We start from the raw sequence: 20,629 nt of genomic DNA, 5'->3' as shown, positions 1-20,629 counted from the left end.
GAGCTGGAACATGGAACCAGATTTTTATGCATCCCCAGGACTCAGCACATCAGGGAATGGATGAATGCATTGGCTCCGTATTCAGTGCTCTTACTGCACAACCTACTCCCGGGGCAGGGTGGGGGTGGGGTGGGGTGTGGGGTATGGGGTCACGAGTCTTGGAAAATGCCTGAAGGCTTTGGGCAAGGCTCTGACTTTAGCATTTCAGAAGATCAATCTTAGATATACAAGCACTGGGGAAGTCACTCCAGCTCCATCCTTTACCTAAGGCCACAGTCCTGGATTCCTATCCACTGTCAGAAAGTTACTCTTGAACAGAAACAAAGAGCTGCCAGGGATTTGCATGTGAATTTAGTGTGCTCAAATCATACTTTTGCAAGATTTGAATTTAAGCATTACTCTTGAAATCAGGAAAAAAAGTGCATTTTTGTAGAAGGAAGCACTTTTTCATCTATTAAATCAAAACTTTCCTCACTGTGACTCTTGCCCACTAGGTTAACAGGCCTTTTAGAGGACAGGGAACAATCTGCTACCTATTATGTGAGAAATCTTTCATATTTGACAGCAATAATCATGGCCATCTTTAGTCATGTTTTCTCTAGATTCAACTGTTTCCTAATTAAAAACAAAACAAACAACTCCTCGCTCCTAATTTCTGGACTAACACACTGAAGTCCTGTTTGATCAACAGCTCTGGGTTCTCAGCTCAGTTGTTAGGACACCAGAGCAAGGTCAAGTGCCTGGAGGTAAAAGGGGTCTGAATTAGGAAATACTCTAGTACATGAAGGGGCACATGTTCTCCCCACTGTACCCCACTGGTGTAATACGAGGCAAATGTGATTTGAGGGGAGACGGCAATGGACGCCTGACTATAGAGGCGAAGAGGAAAGCAAACCCTGGAGCAGAAAGCACAGGGTGAGAACTCACTGCATGGGGCACCTGGGGGGCTCAGTCGGTTGAGTGTCAGACTCTTGGATTTGGCACAGATCATGATCTTGGGGTCCTAGGACTGAGTCCTGTGTCAGGCTCATACTCAGCACAGAGTATGCTTGGGATTCTTTTTCCCTCCCTCTCCTTCTGCTCCTCCCCCACCATTCATGTGCGCTCACGTGCTCTCAAATACACAAATAAAATCTTTAAAAAAAAAAAAAAGCGGGGGGGGGGGGCACCGCGCCTAGGTGGCTCAGTGGGTTGAGCCGCTGCCTACGGCTCAGGTCATGACCTCGGAGTCCTGGGATGGAGCCCCACATCCGGGCTCTCTGCTCAGCAGGGAGTCTGCTCCCCCCACTCCCGCCTACTTGTGATCTCTTTCTCTCTCTGTCAAATAAATAAATAAAATATTTAAAATCACTGGTTAAAAAAACAAAACAAAACAAAACAACTCAGGGTATACTCTGGTCTTGACCATCTCTGGGTTACTTTATCTCTAGTCCCCCAAGAAGTCTTTTCATATTGGGGAAGATCAGGTCTCTAAACACCTAAATCTCTACCAGCGAACTTCTCACCATGTAAATACAAAATGTCAGCAAACGGATAAACCCACAGTGCAAGACCTGGCTGGTTTTCCCTGGGGTTAGTGGAAACAGTCTGAAGGCTCTGCTTACCCCAGTATTTCCACTAGAAGAGAACCCACCACAGTCACTGGGGCCACTTTTAGGCTTTGGGTTACAAACGTAGTCAAGTATTTATGAATATTACCAATGTTGGAACCTCAGGCAGAGTTTAGTGGGATCATATAAAAAGCCCACAGAACTGCGTTCTTTGGATACCAAACAGGTTTCTCTTAGTGATGCAAGGGACTGAGGAGGAACCGAAGTCCATCAGCACCACCCTTGGGTTTAAGTCCTGCATATGAGCAAGGAGGTGACAAGCCCTCTAAGAAAACTGGAAACACCATTAATGCCCTTCTCCTAGTTCGGAATAAATAATCCACTACCTCACCAAGGGTGTATCAGGGTTCCAGCACAAGGACACTCACATCTTGTAGAAGTTTCTCTAAATTCTCTTGAAGTTCATAGAAGTAGTGTGATGTAATGAGACGGTTGCGGGATTTATCCAGGCAGTCTCGGGCCATCTCAATCACCTGATGATGAATAAAGCTCAAGGTTCCATCTGCTAAGGGCAGCACACTGTCTGGAGTGTTGGAGGAAATGAATTCTGCAAGACGCTCTTCCATTTGCGCGGTGGCCTGCAAATAAAAGCAGGAAAAGTGACACTTCCCTTCTAGTTGCAGCTTAGTCGGGAGCTCAGCCTGAGGATAAGCTCTGTGATCCTGGTTTCCCGATCCTGCATTTGGGGAACCTGATGGCTACACACATGATAAGATGACCCTTAAGTGAAATCAAAACAGCCAAGGGGCTATTCAGTGGGTTAAGCGTCCAACTCTTGGTTTCCGCCCAGGTTGTGTGATCTTGGGGTTGTTAGATCAAGCCCCGCATGGGGAGTGGGGAGTCTGCTTCTCCTCTCCCTTTGCCCCTCCCCTCCCTCATGTACTGTCTCTGTCTCTAAAATAAATAAACAAATCTTTAAAACAAACAAAAACATTCTAGTCCAGGCCCTCTCTCATCTGGCCTTGTCTCTCTCCCCCACTCCTTGGGGGGTATGCTCTTTTGCTCTGAGGACCTGGAAGTGGTTGCTGCTCCCCACCCCCACCCCCACCGCCACCCCCTGCCCCCCACCCTTTAATGGGCTAGCTCAGGCCTGTTGATGTTGCTCCCTGTGTATGGCTCCTTCACCTGCCAGGCCAGCCTGGCAAACTCCTAGCATTCCTTCCAATTTCAGTTCCCACATTGTCTGTCTCTCCTCTGGGAAGTCTATTTTTTTTTTAAGATTTTACTTATTTGGCAGGCAGAGAGAGAGAGAGAGGAGGAAGCAGGCTCCCTGCTGAGCAGAGAGTCCGATGTGGGGCTTGATCCCAGGACCCTGGGATCATGTCCTGAGCCGAAGGCAGAGGCTTAACCCACTGAGCCACCCAGGCGTCCCTCCTCTGGGAAGTCTTTGATTCCTCCAGCTAGGATTTCCTTTCCTCTGTGCTGCCACTGGCCCTCCCAACTGCATAATCTTACTGCATGGACACTGCTGCTTTCTAAAGACTTCTCTGCACTGGGAATTTCACGTCAGAGAGAATTTGATTTATCTCAGGAGCCTCTTACTTGACCTTAGGACCCAAGTGGACTAAGCAGATGCTCAAAGAGTGTTTAATGAAGGTGTGAACCTGCCTCCTCATGGACCTGGACCCTCAGCAGGGCAGAAGAGGTGTCTGGCTCAGAAGCTTCTCGGGGACCTAACTGCATAGTCACGCCAAATGATAAATTACACCAGTTAACAAGTTTCTGGCTGCCTATCTAGGACTTCTTTCCTTTGCCACTAGGGGGCAATTTCTGATTTCCAGTGTGTGTTCAGGGGTGTATGTGTGAGATATTTTCACCATAAGCATAACTAATTGGCCATAAAGCAATTTTGCTGTAAAGGAAAACAATAACTGGTTAACAGTTTCATTTGACAGTTTGGTTTCATTTCTCCAATGATGCAGTACTCTCATTCTTCATACAAATCCTAGCCTTCGTAATAGTCTACACAGTGGCTCGGAATTTTGAACCTACATTTCCCACATAATCTGGAACGTCTATAAACGGACATGTGACAATATGCTAAGGACAAACAACAGCATGGAAGGCTTTCACAACACAACACAAGGCTTAGTTATAAATACTTATCCTCGTGAGGTGGCTGTGTGGTCGAGTCAGTTAAGTGCCTGGCTCTTGGTTTTGGCTCAGGTTGTAATATCAGGCCCGCACTGGGCTCTGCACTTGGCTTGGAGTCTGCTTAGGACTCTCCCTCTTTCTCCCTCTGCCCCTCCTGCTCATGCTTGCTCTTTCTCAAATCAATCAATCTTAAAAAAAAAAAAAAAAGTATCCTTGTATGTAGAAACTAATACTCTTAATGAAGGATGAAATTTTGGTGAAAAAAGAAAAAGTGCAAAGCCAAGCAAGAAGATGAATCACAAGCAAACCCAAAATGTCTAATATTATAACCAAAAGACTTTGAAGACAAGAGCAGAGGTAGAATCAAAATAAAATCAGTCATTTGTGCTGTATTGCCATGAATCTACACTATACATTTTGAATGTATTAAAATATTTTGTATTTTGCAATAGCCTTTTAATTTTGTTATTTGTTTTTTGTTTCATTATGTCTTTCTAATGAATGTCCTTCATTTATTTTGGGGGATCTTAGGTTTTACAGCAGAATTGCCTAGCAGCCAATTAGTTATGTAGTGAAAGTGCTTATGTGAAACCATCTAGAGCCATTATATTCGTTTATGCGAATACAAACATGTATCTAAGTATATGTGCACACAGGTATATGGTGTGTGAAGAGAGAAAGACAGGGGGAGGGAAAAAGGATGGAAGAAAAGGAATCTTAATACATTTTTCTCTAAGGGTGCATCTTAACATTGATGGAGACATCCATACAAAGCACATGCAACGCTAGAATGACAATACTATATGTAACACATATGAGGAGAGGGACAAAACATGTGAGGTGCATTTTAAACACTACATACTCCTAAACTTTAAAAAAAAAATTCATTTAAATTCAATTTATTTAACCTATAGTCTATTATTAGTTTCAGGGGCGGAATTTAGTGATTTATCCGTTGCACGTACTACTCGGTGCTCGTTACATCACATGCCCTCCTCATTGCCCACATCCCCCTCCCCCCACCCACCTCCTTTCCAGCAACCCTCCTTTTGTTTCTTATAGTTCAGCATCTCTTTTGGTTTGCCTCCCTCTCTATTTTCATCTGATTTTTCCTTCCCTTCCCCTCTGTTTATCTGTTTTGTTTCTTAAATTTCACATGAGTAAAATCATATGGCATTGGTCTTCCTCTGACTTATTTCACTTAACATAATACACTTTTGTTCCATCCACATCATTGCAGGTAGCAAGATTTCATTCTCTTTCATGGCTGAGTAATATTCCATAGGATATAAATACGACATCTTCTTTATATATTCAACTGTCATCAGACATCTGGGCTCTTTCCATAGTTTGGCTATTGTGGTCATTGCTGCTATAAACACTGGGGTGTCATGTGTCCCTTCAAGTCACTACATTTGTATCCTCTGGATAAATACCTAGTGTAATCACTGGGTTGTAGGGTAGATCTATTTAACTTTTTGAGGAACCTTCTTACTGTTTTCCAGAGTGGCTGCACCAGTTTGCATTCCTACCAACAACCCAAGAGGGTTCCCCTTTTTCTGCATCCTTGCCAACATCTGTTGTTTCCTGACTTGTTAATTTTAGCCATTCTGATTGGTGTGAGGTAGTAGTATCTCATTGTGATTCTGATTTGTATTTCCCTGATGCCAAGTGAGTGATGTGGAAAATTTTTTTAAATGTGTCTTTTGGCCATTTGTATGTCTTCTTTGCAGAAATGTCTGTTCATATCCTCTGCCTATTTCTTAACCGGATTTTTTCGGTTCTTTCGGTGTTGAGTTTGAGAAGTTCTTTATAGATTTTGGATACTAGATACTAGTATCTAGTATACTAGACCTTTATCTGATGCAGCATTTGCAAATATTTTCTCCCATTACATAGGTTGCCTTTTAGTTCTGTTGACTGTTTCTCTTGCTATGCAAGAGCTTTTTATCTTGATGAAGTCCCAATAATTCATTTTTCCCTTTGTTTCTCTTGCCTTTGGAGACATATCTAGCAAGAATTTGCTGTGACTGAGGTCAAAGAGGTTGCCACCTGGGTTCTCTTCTAGGATTTTGATGGACAACTATCTCAGATTTAGAGGTCTTTCATTCATTTTGAGCCTATTTTTGTGTGTGGTGTAAGGAAATGGTCCAGTTTCATTCTTCTGCACGCAGCTATCCAATTTTCCCAACACCATTTGTTGAAGTGACTGTCTCTTTTCCATTGGATATTCTTTCCTGCTTTGTCGAAGATTAGCTGATCACAGAGTTAAGAATCCATTTCTGGATTCTCTATTCTATTTCATTGCTTTCTGTGTCTGTTTTTGTGCTAGTACTGTACTATCTTGATGATTACACCTTTGTAGTATAGTTTGAAGTCCAGAATTGTGATGCCTCCAGCTTTGGTTTTCTTTTTCAACACTGCTTTGGCTATTTGGGATCTTTTCTGGTTCCATACATATTTTAAGATTGTTTGTTCCAGCTCTAAAAAATGCTGGTGGTATTTTGATAAGAATTGCATTGAATGTGTAGCTTGCTTTAGGTAGCACAGATATTTTCACAGTATTTTTTCTTCCAATCCATGAGCATGGAATATTTTTCCATTTCTTTGTGTCTTCTTCAATTTCTTTCATGGGTGTTCTATAGTGTTCAGAGTACAGATCCTTTTACCTCTTTGGTTAGGTTTATTCTTAGGTGTCTTATGGGTTTTGGTGCAATTGTAAATGGGGTTGATTCCTTGATTTCTCTTTCTTCTGCTTCATTGTTAGTGTATAGAAATGCAGTTGACTTTTGGAAACTGATTTTATATCCCACGATTTTGCTGAATTCCTCTATCAGTTCTAGCAATTTTTTGATGGAGTCTTTTGGGTTTTCTAAATAGATTATTGTGTTATCTGTGAAGAGTGAAAGTCTGACTTCTTCTTTACTGATTTGGATGCCTTTTATTTCTTTCTGTTGTCTGACTGCCAAGACTAGGACTTAAAATACTAGGTTGAACAACCATGGTGAGAGTGGACATCCCTGTCATGTTCCCGACCTTCCTTAGGGGAAAAGCTCTGTTTTTCCCCATTGACGATGATATTTGCTGTGGGTTTTCTGTGTTTGGCTTTTATGATATTGAGGTATGTACCCTATATCCCTCCATGGTGGAGAATTTTTATCAAGAAAGGATGCTGAATCTTGCCAAATGCTTTTTCTGCATTTACTGAGAGGATCATATAGTTCTTTTTTTTTTTTTTTTAAGATTTTATTTATTTATTTGACAGAGAGAGAAATCACAAGTAGGCGGAGAGTCAGGCAGAGAGAGAGAGAGAAGCAGACTCCCGCTGAGCAAAGAGCCCGATGCGGGGCTCGATCCCAGGACACTGAGATCATGAGCCGAAGGCAGTGGCTTAATCCACTGAGCCACCCAGGCGCCCCAGGATCATATAGTTCTTGTCCTTTATTTATGTAGTATATCATACTGATTGATATGTGAATGTTGAACCACCCTTGCTGCCCAGGAATAAATCCCACTTGGTTGTGGTGAATAATCCTTTTAATGTACTGTTGGGTCCTACTAGTTACTATCTTGGTGAGAATTTCTGCATCCATGTTCACCAGGGATTTTGGTCTGTAATTCTCCTTTTTGGTGGGATTTTTGTCTGGTTTTGGGATCAAAGTAATGCTGGCCTCACAGAAGGAGTTTGAAAGTTTGCCTTCTGTTTCTTTTATTTTCCTTTGCTAAAAGGCTGACTTTTAATGTTGAACTCTCAGAAAGTATTAATTTTTGTTAAAGATTTTATTTATTTGACAGAGATCCCAAGTAGGCAGAGATGCAGGCAGAGAGAGGGAGAGAGAGAGAGAAAGAGAGAGGGAAGCAGTCTCCTCACTGAGCAGGGAGCCCGATGTGGGGCTCAATCCCACGACCCTGAGATCATGACCTGAGCCGAAGGCAGAGGCTCAACCCACTGAGCCACCCAGGTGCCCCAGAAAGTATTAATTTTTTTAAATTTTATTTTTTAAATTTCTTTTCAGTGTACCAGAATTCATTGTTTATGTACCACACCCAGTGTTCTGTCCAATACATGCCCTCCGTAATACCCACCATGAAGCTCACCCAACCTCCCACCCCCTGCACCTTCAAAACCCTCAAATTGTTTTTCAGAGTTCATAGTCTCTCATGATTCATCTCCCCCTCCAACTTCCCCCAACTCCCTTCTCCTCTCCATCTCCCCATGTCCTCCATGTTATTTGTTATGCTCCACAAATAAGTGAAACCATATGATAATTGACTCTCTCTGCTTGGCTTATTTTACTCAACATAATCTCTTCCAGTCCCGTCCATGTTGCTACAAAAGTTGGGTATTCATCCTTTCGGATAGAGGCATAATACTCCATAGTGTATATGGACCACATCTTCCTTATCCATTCATCCATTGAAGGGCATCTGGGTTCTTTCTACAGTTTGGCGACTGTGGCCCTTGCTGCTATGAGCATTAGGGTACAGATGGGCATTTCTATTTTTTCAAACAGTTTCAGAATAATAGGTATTAATTCTTTAAACTCTTGGTAAAATTCCATTGGGAGGCTCTCTGACCCTGGACTCTTGTTTTTTTTGGGGGGGGGGGTATTTTTGATTACTGATTCAATTTCTTTGCTGGTTATGGGTCTGTTCAGGTTTTCTACTTCTTCCTGTTTCAGTTTTGGTAGTTTATATATTTCTAGGAATGCATCCATCTCTTACAGACTGCCTAATTTGTTGGTATATAATTGCTCATAATATTCTCTTATAATTGTATTTCTTCAGTGTTGATTGTGATTGCTCCTCTTTCATTTATGATTTGATTTACTTGGATCCTTTCTCTTTTATTTTTTGGTAAATCTGGTTAGGGGTTTATTCATCATTAATCTGTTCAAAGAAAGAGCTCCTAGTTTAGTTGATCTGTTCCACTGTCTTTTTTTTTTTTTTTTTAAATTCTATGTCATTAACTTTTGCTCTAATCTTTATTATTTCTCTTCTCCTGCTGGATTTAGGCTTTATTTACTGTTCTTTTTCCAGCTTCTTTAGGTGTAAGCTTATGCTATGTATTTAAGACTTTTCTTGTTTCTTGAGGAAGGCCTGTATAGCTATACTTCCCTCTTAGGACTGCCTTTGGTCCATCCCAAAGGTTCTGAACTGTTGTGTTTTCATTTTCATTTGCTTCCATGTTTTTAAAAAAATTCTTTAATTTTTTGGTTGACCCATTCATTTAAAAAATTTTTAAAAAAATATTTTATTTATTTATTTGACACAGAATGAGAGAGAGCAAGAAAGAGAGAGAACATAAGCAAGGGGAGTGGGAGAGAGAGAAACAGGCTCCTCACTGAGCAGGGAGACCAATGGGGGACTTGATCCCAGGACCCTGGGATCATTACCTGAGCCAAAGACAGACACTTAACTGACTGAGCCAAACAGGGGTCCCTGGATCTTGTTTTTTAAATCCATTCTGACACCCTGTGTCTTTTGATTGGAGCATTTAGTCCATTTACATTCAGAGTAATCACTGAGAGATATGAATTCAGTGCTGCTGTATTACCTGTAAAGTCAATGCTCCTGTAGATTGTCTCTATTCCTTTCTGGTCTTTGTTACTTTTACTTTCTGCTCAAAGGATCTCCTTTAGTATTTCTTGCAGGGCTGGTTTAGTGTTCACAAATTCCTTAGTTTTTGTTTGTCCTGAAAACTCTTTCTCCCTTTCTGAATGACAGCCTTACTGGATAAAGCATTCTCAGCTGCATATTTTTCCCACTTAGCACATTGAATATATCATGTCTGTCTTTTCTGGCCGGCCACGTCTCTGTGAACAGGTCTGCCACCCAAATGTGTCTACTCTTGAAGGTTAAGGACCTCTTGTCCCAAGCTGCTTTCAGGATTTTGTCTTCATTTTTGAAATGAAGCTTCTGAAATAATAGTGAAGCTTTTAAAATTGCAAGCTTCACTATTATATGCTGAGGTGTTGACCTATTTTAATTGATTTTGAGGGGGGTTCTCTGTGTCTCCTGAACTTGAAATGCCTGTTTCCGTCCTCAGAATAGGAAAGTTCTCAGCTATAATTTGGTCAAATAAACCTTCTGCCCCTCTCTCCCGCTCCACATCTTCTGGGACCCCTATTATCTGGATATTATTTTGTTTCCTGGAATTGCTGAATTCTCTAAGTTTCCCTTCATGATCCAGTAGTTTTCTTTCTCTCTTCTTTTCAGCTTCTTTATTTTTCATCATTTTATCTTCTATATTACTGACTCACTCTTCTGCGTCATTCATTCTCATTTTTATAGCCTCCATTTAGGACTGCCTCTTGGAATTCTATAGTGTCTTCTATGTTTTTTTCAAGCCCAGCTAGTATTTTTATAATCATTTTAAATTCTAGTTCAGACATCTTACTTATATCTCTATTGATTAAATCCCTGGCAATGAGTAATACCGCCTGTTCTTTCTTTTGGGGTGAATTTCTCCAACCCATCATTTTATCCACAAAAAAATAGAATAGAAAAAAAATAACAATGACAACGGAAAACAAAACAAAACAGAACAAAAACAAAACAAGAAAAAAAACCCAAACAAGAAACAAAACAAAACAAAAAACTAGATCCTGGGTGTGTTTTGGTCTGCTTATTTTAAGAAAGTAGATCCCAGACAGGAAAGAAGGAAAAACTTATATATGTAAACACAAAATAAAATACATATATTTATATATACACAAAATAAAATACAATGCAACACAAAATAAATATAATGTACATATTAAAAATTTTTAAATTTAAAAAGAATTGAAAAAATAAAATAACAAAAAATACTGAAAGACTAAAGTATTAAAAAAATCAAAACAACAAATATTATATATATAAAGCTGAAGGTCTGCAGCCATCTATGATCAGTAAACTTTTGATGTGAGCCAGTTGTTGAAGCTGCTCTTTTGGGAGAGGGGACACTAATTCTCAGATGTACTTGCCCTAGTGGAAATTTGCCTTCAGTGCAAAGGGAGTCAAGGCTTGGTGTAAGCGGCTCGGGATTCTATTATGTGCTGCTGTTTTGCTCCCTGAAGGCTTTCAGCACCAACGGGAGGGATGAAAATGGAGGCTGATCTCTAGCCCCAGAGCTCAAAGTTCATGCCCCTTCACCAACTCTTTGGTGAGCCCTCACAGAAAAGCAGTCAATCACTCTTGTTTCCCTGGTTTTCCTCAGAATTCTGTGCTCACCTGGCCTGTGCCTGAGTGTTTTCATCTCAAGCACATGGGTGAGTTTCAAAACTCCATTTTTTTAAAAAAAGATTTATTTACTTATTTGAGAGACAGCATGAGCACACGAAGGGAGAAGGAGAAGACTCCCCACTGAGCTGGGAGCCCTATGCAGAGCTCGATCCCAGGACCCTGAGATCTTGACCTGAACCGAAGGCAGACGCTTAACTGACTGAGCCACCCAGGCACCCTTCAAAACTCCAGATTTTATGGACACCTATAGCATGGACCAGTGCTCTTTCTTGCAGGGGAGGGCGGGGATCCTCCCCTTCCTTCTCCCTTTTGCTGGATGGTCCCCTGCCCAGAAAGTGGTACCATGATTGCACAGCAGTTCACAGTTTATGGCAACAAAGAGCAGAAAGCGGTACCTAGACTCACTGTTTCTAACCGTTTTCACCACTCTTGTGCCTGGGAACTCTGCCATACTCATACACCCCCTCTCTTCTTGTGACCCCAGGGATCCTGAAACCAAGCTATGGACCCTGGGATTCCACCCCATTTCGCCACCTGGGCACCTTTAAACAAGGGATGTACCCCACTATAGCAGACTTCTGAAAAGTCAAATTTTGCACTCTGCTGCTTATAATACTTTGCGGTAGCTTCCTTAAGCAGGCTCCCTTCCCTCCACCGTATCCTGACATATCACCCTGGATTCAAGTCTCCGCACCTCCTACCTCCCCAAAAGTGGTCACTTTTCTACTTGCAGAGTTAAGCATTTCTTGACTCTGATCTTTGACTGATTTCTTAGGTACTCAGAATTATTTGAAACTATCTAGCTGTATTCATGCAAACAAATTTAAGGTCCATTTTAACCCACCCCCAACTCCTAAACTTCATTATAAAGGATCAAGCATAACAGCATGATTCCTTAGCTGACTATTGTGCCCCTCTTCCTCACTCTTATTCTCTAAAGCCTGCTTCCAGGCTAGAAGACATAGACCATAGGGCCCAGGGCAGCAGAGAAATAACAGCTCACACTTACTGAGTGCTTACTATGTTCTGGGCCCAGTTAGAATTGTTTAATGCTCATTAATCTTCACAAACTCTCTATGAGATAAATGCTCTTATTATCCCAAACTACAAATGAGGCAAATGAAGCTCAGAGAAGTTAAGCCACCTGTCCAGGGTAGGGGCTCCTGGGTGGCCAGTCAGATAAGTGTCTGCCCTTAGTTCAGGTCATGATCCCAGAGTTCTGGGATCAAGCCCTGTACTGGGCTCCTTGCTCAGAGGGAGCCTGCTCCTCCATCTCCTCCCCGTTTATGCTCTCTCTCGTTATCTCTGTCACTATCTGCTCTCTCTCTCAAATAAAATCTTTAAAAAAAAAAAAAATCTGTCCAGGGTCCTATAGCTAGTAAATGGTAGAAGCAGATTTTAACCCATTCAGTCTGGTTCAAGGGTGTATGTCCTTCCTTACCGCTAACCTTCACTGTGTATGTCAAGAGGGAAAGCACAGGGCTTCACATCATTTCCCTAAGCCATCCATGTGTGTCCAGGAGACTATACTGGAGTCTAGAAAAAGGACACTCTCAGAAGAGCAGGGAACCACCACACATTGTAGCCCCTACACTCAGAGGAATAGGTAGACCCATGGAAGTCTGGACAAGAGGCTTGAGGGTTCTATGCTCCTTGTTGTCCTGAACCGGGAGCCTGTGTCAGTGCCCTGGTTCTGACAGAGCTGGTTATGTTCTCCAGGAACAGGGCCTGTCATGAGGAGGTGAGGTCAGAGCGCATAGATATGTCATGTCCAAAAAGAAATGCAAATGGAAAACAAGTCCCTGGGTTCCACATACACAACGGTTTCTAGCCAAACTGCACAGCCAGAAAGACTAATTCTCAACTCTCTCAGGAGAGTAATCTGCCTTCCTTTCTCAGCAGTTTACTGCTTGAAAACTGTCTCCCACCCTTCTATTCCCTCCAGCCAACCTCCTGCCAGTCCAGCACACCAGTCCCTGCACACTCCAGGCCTGGAGACGAGGCACTGCTAAAGAAATCTGCACAGAACGAACATGCTTTCTGACAGCCAATCCTGATCTGCAGGGACCCTGACTTGTGACCCTGATGCGCGTGGTTAGAAACAAGGTCCCAGTCCTTTCCTTCCCCATAACATATGGGGGAACAGCTTTCTAACATCTCCCTCTAGACACCTCTCCGGGGAGTGGAGAAATAGAGGCCCTGCAAATACGAGCCCCAAACTCACAGTCCTCTGCTGCCTGCCTCTACTCCAACAGGCCAGCAGCCTTGTGCTTGTAGCCTCCTCCTCCTCCTGAGTGCCTTTCTGTTCTTCTTATTGCCTCTGGTGAGAGCGCTCCACCCCTTAGCCCCAGTCTTCCCGCAGGGCAGCCATCTTCAGGATCCTTACCTTGGGGAATCTTTCTTTGTATACATGATTCATCATTATAATTTCACTGTCAAAGGAAACTGGGGACCGTCCAGGACTAAATAAGAAAGAAACAATTGTGTTATTTTAGAGCCATGGAACTCTCAAGAAGAAAGATGACCATTCCCAGAGTCCCTGCCCTCCCACTGTCTGCAGCACCCACACATTCCCACCTTAAGAGTGCTGGGTTCTAGAGCCTTCTTTTTTTCCTGAAGCTCTCAGCACACCTTGTTTAGCTCAAATAGTGCCATCTGGAAATAGGCTACCTTCCTATAAGAAGCCTGGCTTTCCACAAAGACCTCTGCCAGGGCCTGAAAAGGCCTAGAAAGGAGGAAAACACTCCTGAGTCTACTTGTGGCTTTCCTAGGATAACCTCCCCCAGAACAGGACTTTCTGGGTCTTTGCTTTGGCCAGTGGTGTTTTGAGTATATCCCAGCATGTTCTAGGAATCGAATCAAATCAAACGACCACAGAAAAACCAAAGGAAGACTGTGTATATATGTATCCTTTCCAAACAAACAAGCTGCAGCCAATGAGACCAACTTGGGCTTTGATCTGAGAGATAAATGAGGCCAGTCCGGCGTGCAGGGAGTTATTAGCCTGGGTCATCTAAATTTTCCTCTTTGGCCCATGTGCAGTTATATCTTCTTAAAGGATTTCAAAGTTTGAGCCATACAAATGAATGGATATTTGAGTCCTGCCACCAGTTTGGTGCCCCTGACACATGACCCAGGCTGAGCAAAGTTCAGAATTGTTCTCTGCTTTTCCTCCTTGGAGTGGGCCATGGTCTGCTTGCTGTATCCATACACATTACCAAGTATTTTAAGAGTAATATAGCAGGGATTTCCCTGATATACTATATCCCTCTCGGTCTCAAATGGGCTAAAAATGAACTGTTTACCCTGTGGATTGCAGAAAGCACCAAGATTCAGGTGTTCCTCTGAGTGAGACAAAGAAAGGCACTGGGATCCACACTACAAAAAAACTCACTTGTGTTTTTGATCCTTTGCATAGCAGTCCCCATGATCATCTTCATCAGTCTCTGAACTTGAACCAGTCTTTGTGATCTGGCTCAGCTAACTCCCTGATACTCAGAGTAGCAACATAACCTGAGGGGATTCTTTGTGGAAGACCCTGCTCCTTTGGGCTCCCACTGTGAACATATTAGCCAATTAATTATTTTCCAGGGATTCTGGAAAGCTGAACTCAGTCATTAAAGCCATGCCCATTTTAATTTTCACCCTCTTCCTTAACCTGGAATTTTGTCATTATTTTACCAGCTAATGTCAAAGAAAAGAGCTAATCAATCGAAGGAATTCACAGATAAATCAACTGCTAAGCTTTGTTTGGTTTGATGAGCCCAGGTGATTCAGGGAAATGAGTGAGATTCCGATGGGCATTTCATTCTGCTTCTGAAGCAGGCTTCTTCCCCAGGTCAGCCACAAGGGTGAACTTCAGCCCCTTTCTTTGCTGCTTAGTTCCTGTGGTCTGGGTCTGTGGGTGCCACAGCCAGGTACTATCAAAATGGACGATACTATCACTCTCCTTTTACTACATGGAGCTTAAGTATCTTTCCACTGCTAACTACATTCTAGGAGGAAAGAGAGGGATCTCTTGGCAGCGTCATCAGGCAACCTGAGCACCACTGGCCTTGGCTCATTTGAGCGGAGCCCCGGGTTGGCAACCTACGGCCCACTGACCAAACCTGGCCTGCTGCCTGTCTTCGTTAATAAAGTTTACCGAAAGGCTGTGGATGCTTTCACGCTACAACAGCAGTTAAGTAGCTGTCCCAGAGACCGTGTGGCGTCCAAAGCCTAAATTCTTTACTCTCTTGTCCTTTATAAATGTTTGCCTATTCCTTTGCTGTGCACATAAGCTGGGCTCCACAGGCCCTAGGGCAGCAGGCAGAGAGTAGCCCTCACCTGAGGCTGCGAGAGCGGGGCCGCATGGCTGGGGACTGCCGTCCCTCCTCATCTGGAACACTCTCTGTGCTGAAATGCTTCGTCAAAAAGTGCAACTCATCAGCTGTGGGCTGGAAGGGCAACTGGTGGAGTTTCTCCTGTGAGGAACATGAAGACTAGAGAGAAAAACAACAAGCAGCATTACAGACATATCTAAGGGCAGTCCAGGCACAGAGAGGACTTGCTAGTCAATGTAAACCCACAGGGAACCCAAAGCAGCCCTTGTCCTTTTAGCCTCCATTGTGCATGATTCCCCTCTCTACTCCTTCTGAGCCTTCAGTCCTGAGGAAGCCAAGATACTAGGAGCCTTCATGAGTCTGGCAGGCAGTTGGACCCAGGCATTCACAAGGTGTGGGAGCTCCATAACTACCTAGGGAATCTCTTTGGGAGGCAAAAGGCTGATTCTTCTGCATGGATGCTCTGCCCTCAGTGAAGCTATTGGCTAGTTGGAATGGCAAGTGATTAATAAATCATGCTTCCTGGCTTGGGAACTGTCCCAGGTATATCCAGCCTACAAATAAATCCCTGTAAGTTTTCCCTTCCACAATATTAGGAGAACTCAGTAATGTTTCCTTTTGGCTACCCAAAAGACAACTGGCATGGCTGAGGCTAGGCAAGCTGTGACCAGACTCTAAGGACACAAGTAGGAAAGAAAATCTGGCAGGGAAGAAAATTACTTTTAGATCTGGAACCCAAAGGTTAGACCTGACCTGAAAATGATGAAAAATTCCAAACATGGCCCAATGACTGAGATTGCAGACAATGAGTCCACTGCCAAGCAAAGAGACCACGTGAGGGAGCGAGTCATGCTCCTGCAAGTATCCCACAGATGCAGCAGCCACAGGGACAGCCCGGTACAGCACCAGAATCAGCGAAGGGCCCCTTTCCTGACAAGACTAAGAGAGCACTAACCTCACTAGCTCAGCTTCTGTTCATCAACTGATGAAGAATCTGAGGCTTAAATATTCAAAGCCATTCAGAGTCAAAGCTGCAGCACCACACAAAGAAAGCTCTCTTGCCACAAGTAAGTCTCAATACCAAGTGAGAAATCAAAATTTGGGGGAGGGGGTGCAAACAGCACAGGCTTCTGTCATGGAATATTATAACACGTGAGGCTGTGAACAGTTCAGTGTAGGTCTCCACAGGGCTCTGTCTTGGCCACATTTTGGGAAATGATGTGCACAGAAGCTGTAAAAAGTATCTTCACTCAATTGCCACGGACAGGAAGTAAAATTGGTATTTTAAAGTATCAAAATAAAATAAGCAGCTGCTATGGGTTCAATCTATTAAAATTTCCTGAACAGGTATATGATTGATATATATATACATATACACACACACATATATATGTACATACATATATGTGTGTATATATATATACATATATGTGTGTATGTGTGTGTGTGTGTGTGTGTGTGTATATATATATATATATATATATATATATATCGCCTTAGGTCTAAAAAGGTCGCCTGTCTGGGGTAAAGGATTATAGGGAAAGTTAGATATGAAGCTTAACTGCTGCTAAAAGACCAATGAGATCTTTGGATTAATTTATAATTAATCCAATTATACTTATATATTAATCCAATTATATATTAATCCAATTAGACTTATATCTAAGTCAAGGGAGAAAATGATACTTCTTCTATCTGCTTGGGAGTCACAAATGTCAACAAGCTGCCCTGGGAAGACCTGAAGAATGGTGGAGGACACGGGGAACAGGCCACCCAGCCTGCTGCCCAACTCAGCCTGCAAAGCCTACAGTACTTACTATCTGGCTCTTTACAGAATGACTTTGCCAACCTTGTCATCCTGGCTTCAATTAAAACTTGCTCAATGAGGAAGACTCAGATTATGGTCAATTGTGCATAGCAGCAATTAGGACATCTGTTGTGGTTTAGGTTAAAACCTCCTCTAAAAAAACATAATGAGAAGTTTTAGAGACAGGCCCAGCTTTTTTGCTGATACACATCAAACCTGAATACCAAATAACAATCATCCTTCCCTTCTTTTTTGAAAGGAAAAGGTGAAAGAGGAGAAAGAGGGTCCACCAGGCCTTCGGGACATGGGAGGGGTTATCTGCTCTTGGTCGCAGTTCTAGAAGCAAGCTGAGGGAAGCAGGAAAATCATGCTTAGGGTCCTCCACGTCTGGCAAAGCAAAAGTCCATCCTCAAGACCCCCTCTGACTCCACTTGGAAAAATTATGCCCAGAGAGCATGCTGGTTAGTCCTTCCCAAAGGTGTTTAGCATTTATATCTGGCTATGGCAGTTAAGGGCCACCACTGCCCCACTCAGCCTCATCTCCAAACAATCTCTCTGAGTTTAAACTGACTTTGGAAGAAAAACTGAGAACCACTTTGCAACCCTGTAGGGATAGGCAGAGGTAATCTGTCAGGAGGTAGTTTTTCGGGGTAAGATCCGACTACTTACTGAGACAGTAGAGCTAGGAGTGTTGGTTCCATAGCCTGAAGAAGGCAAAGAGGCCAAAGACCAGCGCCGTCCATCAGTCCTATGTAAGATTAAGAATATTAGGCAGTTTCTACAGGACCCCACCCTGAGCCCTGGACCTGCCTATCTTTCCATCAGCACTGTTTTGGGCAGTTGGTTCACTGATAGACTCTTCCTTGTCTCTAGACAGTACTGCTTGGTCTAGTACAGGCTTTCATGTCGTTCTCCTCCATGAGGCCTATGGTGGTATGTTTTCCACTGCAAAGACAAACATATCTAACTAAAGGAGTCTGTGACTTTGAAAAAGAACATCTGTTATACAATACTGTGTATTATATTTCAATACTGAAATAAAAATCTTCATAATCTCAATGCAGTCACATTTATTTATTTATTTATTTATGCACCGTGTTCACTTTTAGAGAAGCCATGACAGAGGATTCCAGCTATAGGCACCACCACAGGGACAGAACAGCCACTGAAATGCAGCTATTCCTTTTTTTGAAGGCCCTTTGTCTTTGTCTTTCCCTGGTCATTGCACTGACGAGGAAGACGTGGCCCACCATCTGGGTCTGGTATGAATCAATCATTGGCAAACAGTCCCAGGTTACTTAAGATCCACCAGAAAGCAGAAAACCAGTCTTTGAGAAAGCTTGTGAAGAGTGGCAGTAACCTCATGAAGAAAGAGCCAGCGGCAGTATCTAAGATTTTGGAGCTAGGTTTCCTGCTGCTCTTGCAAGGACTCACCCCAAAGTTCTTATCAGAGGACAAGCCATTTGCTTTGTTGTGGAGGAGAAAGATCAAGCAGGTACCTCATGTGAAGCTTTTATTACATGGACAAGTCATTCTTTCCTGGACTATGGGATGTGCTGTCACACAAGTGTTTTTTCTTGTGAAGCTCGGGGGCATAGCCTGCTCTAGTTGAAGCCAGGGAAAACTTCCTTACTGCTACCACAGAACTTTAGAACACTAGCAATGGAGGACCTTTAGAATTTAAATACCCTCAATCTTCAGAGAAAACACATGACCCAGGGATTTAGTCCAGGCTTCACAGTTAAGGGAGGTGGAGAGAGGCAGGGAGAGGAAGGAGAAAAAAGAGGACTCCATCTTGCCAGGGCTTCCCCTTTCGAAACACTCCTCCCCACACCCACCCACCAACACCAAGCAGCTTTTCCTACTAGAATCTGCAAGGGCACAGCCCAGGGTTCCATGCTACATGCACCTGATTCAAACTTCATGCCACCAAGGCAGCTAGCTCTGCTGGAACCTAGTCTCTGAGGCAAAGAAATGTCCAGGAGGCTGTTCAAACATGATGTTCTCTCTGACCTCTTTTGTTAGGTCCTGAGAGCTCTATACGAGAAAGAAAGTCAATTCCAGGAAAACAGAGCTCGGCAAAGACAGCACTAGCCTAACTCTGGGAGGAATTTGCCAAACCCTTGTCACATAGACCTTTTCACAAGTCATCTTTCCTTCTTTAAAAAGAAATGGAAATCAGCTGCAGGGCAGCCATTTTTCTGTAATCTGAAGAGCAAGGGCTACTGCAGTCAGAAAGAAATGCCTCTACAGGATGCCTCCGTTTTCTCTGCCTGGTCATCTCACTGGGTGACTGAAGAAATTTGTGGGAATGAGGGGGACTTGTCCCCAGGCTTAGAAACTTGGAACTATTAGCATTTCCTGCCTCTAAGTATATGAGCTCTGAGCCTTGGTTCCAGCAGGGGTTCCCTTGGGTCTTCTTTGTTAGATATGAAAGGCCAAATGTTCGTACCCACAGTCAGAGAAGACTTGGCACAACCAGTTCTCACCAAGCACAACATCACAAACCATATTATCTGGCCATGCATAGCAGTTTCCCAGCCCCTCTCCCCATCATGTCCACTATTACCTGTCTGCTCTGTGGCCATGGCTGTAGTAAAAAGACATACATTATAGTGAGAATCAAATGGTATCAGACAGAATGATCTGTTTGACCCCTGGCATTTGGTCATGCTTGGCAGGGGCAAACTTTCTGCTTAGGAATGTGTGTATGTTTGAGGTGAAATGCAGGACTGATGGATCTATCCTTAGCAATTCCTTAAATGTTTTGCTTTGTGTGATATTCCAAACCCATGTGATCCTGTAAGGTTCAAACCTGACCTCAGTAACCTAGCAAACACAATCCCTGAGTACTCTGGCAGGGCTAAAGTCCTCTTCCCCACCCCTACCAACACCTAGCTGCTTTTCCTACTATGTCCTGTTAAGAGGACAGCCCAGAATTCATGTTCCACACACATAACACAAACTTCATACACAAACAGTACAGGCCTGTTTGGATCATAATACCGGGCCCTGAAACCCCCTAGCTGATCTTATTCCTAAAGCCCTGATAATGAGGCAGACACAAGGGCACAAATGGAACATGCTATTCCATCTGCCTACAATGGCCTACACTTGTGTCCTCCCTTGCAACATGGCAGGCTCACTCTTATCCTTCAGGTCTTAGCTTAAAAGTCAGTCCCCTTCAGGGAGGCCTTACATGACTGCCTTGTAGAGATCCTCCGGTGCCATTCCCTTCCTACACTCTCATGCAGCAGCACGTTCTTTCACTTGGTGGTGCTTATCACAGTTTACAACTGTAAGCGCTTGCCTATTCATTATTCTTCCCCATCACTCATTCAACCAAAATGCAATGATTAAGGGCTTGTTATACACCAGGAGACACAGCTTTCAAATACTAAGGAATCTCTATTAAAGGCACTTTTATTCTGGTTGACGACTAAGAGTAAAACCTTGGGTCTCCCTGGGATGAGAGGCCATTTTCTCATTGATCATGCTAGGCTATCTCAGGAAACCAGAGACTTGTGCTTAGGATTATAAAGTAAGTACTTGCCCATTCAAACATCTAA

At 43.2% G+C, this 20,629-nt stretch overlaps 1 protein-coding gene across 22 annotated transcripts in view; it reads right to left on the bottom strand.

Moving 5' to 3' along the window:
* The window catches only part of MAST2 (microtubule associated serine/threonine kinase 2), a 210,611-nt gene that overhangs the window by 16,959 nt on the left and 173,023 nt on the right, over window positions 1-20,629 (bottom strand). For 13 of the 22 annotated variants that reach the window (XM_082687232.1, XM_082687223.1, XM_082687234.1 and 10 more), the window contains 4 exons: window positions 17,730-17,808; window positions 15,258-15,412; window positions 13,318-13,393; window positions 1,979-2,188 (listed from right to left, as the gene is read on the bottom strand). In XM_082687232.1, the coding sequence (XP_082543358.1) occupies window positions 1,979-2,188; window positions 13,318-13,393; window positions 15,258-15,412; window positions 17,730-17,808 (520 nt within the window). Of the gene's footprint in view, window positions 1-1,978; window positions 2,189-13,317; window positions 13,394-15,257; window positions 15,413-17,729; window positions 17,809-19,629; window positions 19,651-20,629 lie in introns of all 22 variants that reach the window. The other 9 variants (XM_082687229.1, XM_082687216.1, XM_082687222.1 and 6 more) reach the window with 1 other exon arrangement.

This window comes from Mustela nivalis, assembly GCF_964662115.1.
Source record: "Mustela nivalis genome assembly, chromosome: 10".
Taxonomy (NCBI): Eukaryota; Metazoa; Chordata; class Mammalia; order Carnivora; family Mustelidae; genus Mustela; species Mustela nivalis.
This window is presented reverse-complemented; position numbering and strand designations above follow the sequence as displayed.